This window comes from Echinococcus granulosus, assembly GCF_000524195.1.
Source record: "Echinococcus granulosus chromosome Unknown EG_S00157, whole genome shotgun sequence".
Taxonomy (NCBI): Eukaryota; Metazoa; Platyhelminthes; class Cestoda; order Cyclophyllidea; family Taeniidae; genus Echinococcus; species Echinococcus granulosus.
Genome location: NW_020170537.1, coordinates 15,590 through 24,565, shown reverse-complemented (window position 1 = coordinate 24,565; position 8,976 = coordinate 15,590). Strand labels below are relative to the sequence as shown.

At 42.7% G+C, this 8,976-nt stretch overlaps 1 protein-coding gene across 1 annotated transcript in view; it reads left to right on the top strand. All coding sequences in view use genetic code 11, as the record gives it.

Moving 5' to 3' along the window:
- Window positions 1–506: 506 nt before the first annotated feature.
- The window catches only part of EGR_09615 (hypothetical protein), a gene marked incomplete at both ends in the record, with an annotated part of 10,512 nt that continues 2,042 nt past the window's right edge, over window positions 507–8,976 (top strand). Inside the window, 3 exons of the mRNA XM_024498864.1 lie at window positions 507–583; window positions 2,785–3,154; window positions 7,864–7,917. Coding sequence (XP_024346705.1) covers window positions 507–583; window positions 2,785–3,154; window positions 7,864–7,917 — 501 coding nt within the window. The remainder of the gene's footprint in view (window positions 584–2,784; window positions 3,155–7,863; window positions 7,918–8,976) is intronic.

The window sequence follows — 8,976 nt, the reverse complement described above, 5'->3', positions numbered from 1 at the left end:
CTGTGGGTTTATGAGTGTCATACTACCGCAGTTCCTCGTACCAGATAATCAAGTGAACGGTCGATCGCCTCCATTGTTTGTAACCAGATGAGCACCTGTCGATACGCTCTCATTTTTGTCTTCCTTGCTATCTAGTAGTGTCTGAAATACACAACCATGCAGCTGATAGCGAATAGCTCTCGTTTTGTTGCACGTTTCTGCCTCATTTTTCTTCGTTCCTTTGTGAGAGTGCGGCACCCACCTCTGCTTCACTGGTGTTAGTTTTTAGTACAAAAAGTGGGGCACTCAATTTTAAAGTTGGATAGTGCAAGACTCGGCGCGAGGTAGAGCATTCTCTTCAGTTATCTGAACGCGTCATCATGCTATTCTTCCATCTTAAAATTCCTTTGCCTGCTTCTTGGTTAATTTATGCAATGCACTTGCAATTTTAGCAAAATCTTTAAGGAAATGCCTGCAGTTATTTGTAAAACTTAGGAAACTACGGGGCTCTATTTGATTGGTTGGTGATGGTTAGGTCTTCACTAGTTTTGTACAGCCTTCAGCAACTACCATCCCATCCGACTAGACTGCATGTTTTACAAAGGTAACCAAGCGTTGCAAAATAGGCGATTCTTTGTGTTCAAGCTTATTCCTGCTTCTCGCAGACGGTGCAACACCAAATTCAGGTGGGATAATGCAAATGCCTCCTTCTTTGTCATTTCATTCTACCTCCTGTAGTCGATGCACAGTCGCAGAGGCCCACGGTGACTCTGGCGGTTTTATAATCTTGTCTCTAATCATTTCTTTAACCAGACGTTTGACTTTTCTAGCAGAGGAGGAAGTATGGGGTTAAAAGGTTGGCAGATGCGTCTAGCTTCGTCGGTGCCTATCGTATGCTTCGCAAGACGTGTTTGTCAGTAGCATGAGAGAGCAGTGAGCATAGGCCATCTAAGTTGTCCACAAGTATGGCTGCTACCTTGAGGAGGGCACTGCAGATGCCATTCGCAGATCCCGTTGATAACGAAACCACTGTCTTGGCGTCAATATCTTGGTAAGTAGAAAAGGCGCTTTCCACAAAATTTAAAAACGGCTTTGACATTGCACAGAAAAATAGCGTCAAGTATTAAGTCGCAAACCAGTTGTTGACACAGCAAAGTTCACTGCACAGGGTTCTCCCCTTATACGGACTTCTAGCGACGTCCCCTCTTTTTACGACCATCGTTCTTCCTTCCGCAGAAAGTAATCTTGTTAAAGGAGGAACAATCTTAAAGATTTACTGTTGATTTAGCCGAAAAAAAGTTGCATAGACGTCCTTTCAGTTTAATTACGACTGGCACAAAGGCATTAGGAACGTTTGGGAGCGAATGATAAAGGAAATAGAAGGCTCATCCAATCTTAGGGTCAAGCACTAAGGGGCAGGATATGAGGGTGTTGAGATCTTAATTACAAACTTGACCAGATGACAGACAGAATTGATCTTTGTACCGCAATGCTTCTCGACCACAACGGATGGTCGAACTCCGCGTCTGAATTAAACGATTATAAATCCAGCTATCCTGTATGGAGGTAAGCCATGGACGATTCATTTTGCTAGATGTTTGGCGATCCTAGCGTACTCCTCGTTATTCTTGCCCACTTTTAGGGTTGCAAAGAAAGAAGTTTCTAACAAAAATCTACTCTTCTTGGTTAATGACGAGCTGCGATAAGATGTGGCAACATTGTTCCACGGCATTGATTGAAACCAAAAACCAAACTTGGAAAAGGACATGGAGGATTATGAGTATCTTTGGCATCAAACTTAGGGGTTAGCTTTTGCGATTTCGAGCCATTCATCAAAGTTCACGTCCTTCATGAAGGGGTGAGGTCCACTGGCTCTGTCCTCGTTTATCTCTTCCTCTCTGGTCTTCAAACTCTTTGGACGAAAAAACTAATTTGTCAAGAGTGCTGCTAGACCATGTTCAGGAGAATATGTACTATGAACACTCTTCTGTCTTGAGGAAATTCGACCACTTCTCCTTCACAAAATCAGAGTTTACTGAACGCTTCTAAATACGAGGCGAACTCAAACAGCATCTGCATCACGGAGTTGCAGTAGCTCCAGCTTTCCAGCTATTCTTGTGCACCTCTGATCCAACAGCGTCAGTCAGGATGTGGGACATGGAGCTAAAGGTAAGTTGCATCATTCAAATCTTAGAAGAGTACAATTTCAACCTTTTTAATGCACCGACCTTTAACTAGGCTTCTTTTACATTCGCCAAGACTTTTAACTTGGTTAAAAACGCAGCGTTTGCAATTTTTCTCTTCATAATTTAAAAGATGTGTACCCTTCTCAGGGCAAAGTTATACGATACCAGGATCACAGACGCAACTCCTGAATTAGCCCAAACAGTTTGTCAATAACTCGATTTTATTGATATAGTAAATATTTGCATTGCGATCCCAAGCTAGATTCCTTTGCCCTTCCTACGAACACGACATTCGTATATCAGTAAGTGGAAGTGGGTTGGCAAATGAGTCTGTACTGCTCTATATTCAAGCTCGCAGACTCTGTGCCCTTCAAACATTGACAAGGCCACTGAACAGCACTTTGAGCGAATGAAATTTTCATGCAAGCAAACTCACCCGTGTACCTTTGAAGGTGTGGACTGCACTCTCATGAAGTCCATGATGGATTTTAAAACACCGTGTTACCACACTCCCGAGAAATTGTGTATGAAAGTAGTAAAATTCACTCGTACTCCCACCGTAATTTTTAATTCATTATGCCCCATACGTTGCGGTCAAGTGCTGCATTTTTTTTATTAGAACTAATACACTCAAAATTTTTGACAGTGAATATAAAAGAATCGTAAGAAAGCAAAGAGCAGTACTAGCTGGTTATGACTGCTTCCTCTGTGTCATTGAGCTTTCATCAATTCTACGGCATAATTCCAAAATTAAGGCTGAATTGCGAGCCATAATGACGAACATGTCGTCTGACCAGACATTCGGGTTACTAATAGATAAAGATGCGAAACGGAAGGAGGAAAGTGGACTAAATTTTTATTTAGATTTCGTTCAAAAACTCGGTTTTGTGAATGACTCTCCTCTAATGTCTGCACCAATGAATTGGGGTCTATGGTGCCTCCAGGGCGGTATTGCCGAGCTTACCAATAGCAGGGATATACTTACAGGGGTTTGTCAAGATGTCATTCGGAGACGGATGCAAGCACGTGGGCCTCAATTAGCCGCAAGGTCACGTGAAGTGCCCGACTTTCCAAAATGGTTCAGAATAACTGCTTCATAATTGAACTGATGCAAATACAAGCATATGTCCTGCCCATGGTCCTGTCTTTTCGTTCTTCAAGCCACAGATCCGATACGTCTGGGTCGAAATGGTTTTTTCTTAGAAAGTTGGGCAGTCAATGAAGTGCGCCTGGTAGATGTCGATTCCAGTTGTCTTGGACGTCTTTACCAACCACAAAATTCCTTGTTAAGCGTTTTGTCAGCGGGACTTGAGGCAGCTACTTGGTTTAATTTAACCAGAGTCTAAGAGTGGTAAGAATAAGCAAATTAAGGTACCATTTCCAAATGCTGAATACTTAATTAATTGGCATGGGTGATTTAATCAGTACAGGATGAAGAGGTTTTTCCATCGGCACTCAAATGCTTTGAGGCTTGCATCGCTTTAGATTCGGCCATCAAAGAATTAGCTGCCAAATGCATGCCTGCTAGTTGACCGGGAGACTACCGAACAAATATGTCCACTTCCTTGAGGATGTATTAATGACGACCAATTTTGTTGCAAATTCGCACCGGCCACACATCGCCCATAATTCCGAGTGGCGGTGCTTCTACCTTCTTCATTAATGTGACAAATCAAGATTTCAGTTTGACTACGATGGCACGGGAGATGTCGTAAAACTCACCAAACTTGCATTACTGTTCTCTCATTTGAATAACACCCAGAACACGCCCCATTTCCTGCAACATACCCTTATTAACCTTGTTCGACTCCTGAAGCTACTTCAGTTAGTCTCAAAAGTGTACGCGATATGTCACCCAACCATTGTGAAGTGGTGATAAACACAAACCGCAATTTTCCCAATTTCAGCCTCAGATGTCGCCTTAATTTTAACGAATCTCCTCATGTTTGTACATTCGGATGTCACCGAAAATTAACTAAAGTGCCCTTTCATGCCAAAGTAAGTCTATCTCATTCTAAATAAATCCACAAGCACTAGTGGAGGAAGAAAAATCGCAGCATACCGTGTCGTTAAAGACAAAAAAGGAATTTGTCGCTCCCTTCGCCTTTTAGCGAATTTCTTCAAGTAGACTTTTTAAGTTTGTTTCCAAATTAATACTTTTACAGTGGCACCTCAGCATTCTCCTGTCTATTACAGCTCAACTGGGTTGGACTACCATCGCTAAGGCAGAATTTTTACTGAAATGGCAATGAGATTTCCTTTTCATATCCAACGATTCGTTTTTAGCAACACTTTTTAGTCCAAAGCACATTGGATCATCCAGCAACGGCAATTGGGCAGTCATTGTGCTGAACTGGACCTCCTAAACCACGACATCTCTTCAAGGAGGCTTCGTAGTTGTTATATTTGCGTGCCTCATACTCACCAAACACCATCGCCTTTGGATCCTTGCGCCGCTCATGTGGAGGCTGGATTTGACATTTAAAGGCGTCAACTTGATTACAGTCACCCCAAGCGACACACTTCAATCAAAGCAATCAGTGGGGTGATCATTTTAGTAGCTTCCATGAAATACATACACACAACTTTTAAATAATTTCCGGATTAGTGTAGAATCACTTGCTGGTGTTGAAAATTTGTGAATTCACCTTGTTATGCCAGTTCTCACAAGAGCTATTAAGTTCGCCCTGAGTTTCGGGGCATGATAAGAACGTGCCTCGATGAATGGTGTGGTCAGTGTGCATAAGGCAAATGTCCTGTCGCCGTCAATTTGCCGTAAGCCTTTAAATTCTTGAACATCCTCTGGGGAAGAACAGCACTGAAGATGCGGAGAGCCGTGTTTGACCTGGGGTACTCCTTTGGCAGCGAGGGATAAAAATCATGTCTGAGCCACAGTCCAATGAGATAATGGTCCATCCTCGAGGTATCCATTCCCAGGTTAAAGTGCTGGAATGCATCCTCTTCGTAGCGCGTTTTCAATTCCGAATCGGCATTGAGACCGAGCGTTGGTCCGTTTGTGCTTCTAAAGCAAACAGTGCAGCACTTGCTGTCTATTCATTAGGGGACTACTAAAACACAGACTTCGCCTGCAAAAAGCCTGTAAATTTGGTCTATTCACCCCTTACTTTCTGCAAAGACACAACACAACTAGTCAAGTCCTTAAATTGAAAAAGGGTACGCTTGCCTTACCGCATATCCATCAATTCATTAATGCAACTGCTAATAAGAAACTGCAAAATTGAACCCTGTGTATGCATATCAAATCTTTGTGGATATTCTTTAGCATGAACGTATAAATTGGCACTAGGGATACCTGCCTGACTTTAGGCAGGTTGATGTTCTGACGGATCAGGGGTTTAAGCAGTCTTTCACCACGTAGGTGAGGTTTCACAGGTTTGCAAATCCTCTTGTTAAGTAACGTTTTGTCGCACAATCTCATCGTTTTCTGCTTGCATACTGGACAGTAGAATACGAAGAGATTCCAGAATTTTCACAGCAAAGCAGGCAAGCATCAAGACCTTTTATATTTTACCCATACCACAGAGAGGAAAAGTTAGTAGCTCTCGTTCGTAGGCTAAAAGATTCGAGATCAACCCAGGATGGTGAGTGCTACATGGCATCGTAATCAAAGTAAAAACGGGAGACATTTCAAAGTGTGCAAACACAGGCTCATCATATTTCAGGGCAGTGGTAAGTTTAGCATGACAATTATTGCTATCCAAAATAGGCAACAGAGGTTTCAATTTGAATAGTTAAGACGATTGCTGCATACCGATTAGGACACAGGTTTCAAGGGTTGACAATTTCCTTAACTACGCAAGGATTTAAAAACCTCAAATGCAAGCACAACTTTTGAAAACCCACGAGAAAAGGGACAGGTGGAAAGGGCGAGTCTCACCCTGATGAGACTACCAAATGCTTTCACTAGGGATTTCACAATCAGAAGACTGGAATTTAAGCCCAGCACAAGTCCTCCTTGTATGCAGGGCTAGGGCCTACACTTCAACCTGCTTCTCACCATTCTGCATGCTCACAGGTAGTGAAGTGAGGTACCTTCCAATATTTTGCTTAACACAAATGTAGCAACAAACAATGTCCCAGAGTAGGTTTTGCCACCAAAAGAAGCGCTAAGACGAATTCCGATATCGAAGACCAACACTTACGACTATCTCATCACCCATAATAACACTTACCAAGAAGGAGAGTACGAATATGCAAGCCGATCGCCTCATTTGGAACCCACCGCAAGTTCCCTCATCAGTTGAATGAAGCTGCATTCCGAGTAATGGAAGTCCTCTCACCTACAAATTACCTCGTTCGCAACGCACAACTTTGTCCTCAACCAATCACCGTTCATCACAACAAGATGCGTCGGTACGGAGGGTCACCACCAGTCGGATGGAAAGCTGAAGTTCACGTACTAATAGGCGGCATGCACAGACACCGCCAGCTAGGAGATCACTGGAGACGGTACACTAAAAGACGAGCGGCTGTCATACGTATCTTGAGGTACATATCAAGAGGTGCTGGGTACCCTGAAGAAAATCTGAACATTCGAAATGAGAAGCAATCGTCTATACATTTATCAATGACAAGGATGTGGCACGAAAAGATCAACTTGTGAGCAAGGCGAAGCGTAAAGCATATGTACGAATAAGCATCCGCCAATCAACGAAAACTGAAATATAGACAAATAGAGACTATCTTACTGGTACTTTAAAACACAATTAACATGGTAAAAATGTGCTCAGTGGTTGATCACTCAACATACGACAGTAATTATTACCTAATCTTTGAAAAACCGATGTGCTGCTTGCTCTACCTAGTGAATGATGGTAAATTTGTGCACGGATGAAAGCGTTTTCGCAATATACTTGAAAACTAAATATAACAAATAGCATTGCCCTAATGGACCAGTAATTAAAAGGAAAACACGATGAGTGTTTGCACCCTTCAACGAAGTGTGCTGATTTGAACACAATTGGACAAGCATACCAAAGCTCCCGCAGCACATGAGTGGGTGAAGCGGTACGAAGGAGGGTTATAACACAGAAGGTCTAATCGGCTATATTCAAGGGCGGATGTGCCCATCCATAAGACGGCGACCATACCGCAACATGGACTTAACGGAAAACAATTGGTTTAAACCGCTCTTCACTTGCATCCGTCTGCTTAAATTCAAACTGGCAGTGAATGAATTCGAATTACATTATCCTAAGAAGACAATATGAAAGGGGCGTCATCCCCAATTGTTGGGGCTTTACGACAGGTTCATTGCATGATTGTGAAATTTGAGAGCCAAGAGTAGTTTTGTTTTTCAGGTAATCTGCATTTTGGTAGTCACGACTAAAGGGAACCATCCTTTAGATTTGCAGTCTTACGGTAGATGTGCCAAACCCCACCACTTCCACCTGAAAACTCCAGCAAAGATTCTAGTATGCAATTTATAAGTGAGCAAACGTTAATTTAGGAATTTTCATGCATGCCAAGAAGAGAAATAGACCTCGTTTGCCCTTAGTTCCCCTACGATTATCCAATACTTTCAAGCGTCACTTGACTCGCTGATATTCCTTTCATGGTAGAGATTTTTTAAAGTACAACACCAACCGGATACTGGCGTTGGACTGCCTATGCGACACAAGTTTGACCCTGTATCCAAAGAATAGCCGGTTTCTTTCAACGCTTTGTTACCTTCTAGAGACATACAGTATCGTCAAATGGAATGGCAGTCATCCAACACCGTATACAACAAGTGAGGACGTAGCCAAAACTGATAATTTGGACTTAGTTCCGCAGTCTACTAAGTTTGGCAACGTATTACAGGCGTTTCGTTAAAGATCTCACCAAGATAGTTGGCCCGCCGTATTATCTAACCAAAAACCCACCAATGAAGAGACTTAATTGGTAGAAAGCTCATAATGAAGTATTTGTAGAAGTAAAGTGAATGCTCTGCCTCGTACTGATTCTAGCATTACTCAACCCCCATCGAGAAACCCATCTTTTATTCTGGGCACTAAAACCAGTGATGTAGCCGAGGGCGCTGCAGTCCTAAAAGAGACAAAAAAAGGGAGGAAACGTGTCACTGCCTAAGCGATTACAACACTCAGCAAAAAAATAAGGCAGACAAGTGCAACAAAACAGGAGCTATTGGCTATCAACTGAATGGTTGGGTGTTTCAGACACTACCTGATATCGAGGAAACATATAGTGAGAACGGGAGCTCACCTGGTTACAAATAGTGTAGGTGATCAACCGTTCAGTTGCTCTTTAGTACGAAAACCTGCTGCAGCAAGACTTGATAGTGTAACACAGGAAAGAGGACTCGCATCATAATGCGAATCTCCTGTCTTGTACGCCAGTTGCGGTAAAAGTGGTAATGTTGTATTGCACGCCACATTCTCAAGCAAACCCACTAATCACTTCTGGAGGAATAGGCAGTGTACCGGTACCGATTCGATTCTGATGTACTAGAGCTTACTAACATGCTATAATAAACCGACAGTGGAGGTGATCACCCTGACCAGCAAGGTGACTGGATGGATATGGCAAGAGTGGTCAAAACTCTCTCTAGAGGATAAGATTAAATAATACGAAGAGGACGTCTAGTAGTCCAAGTGCCAAGTGGTTCCTGCCTCATTAGCATAAACAGTCTTTCAAGAGTCACAAGGACAAATGAATCATGTGCATGAAAAGATGTTAGATGCCTTGAGCAAGAAATAGCTGTAGCCTCACCAGACCCCAGACGTACCAGATTTTCGCCAAACCTATAGCACTTGCAGCATCTTTAAAAGGCAGCGCCTTACATAGACCG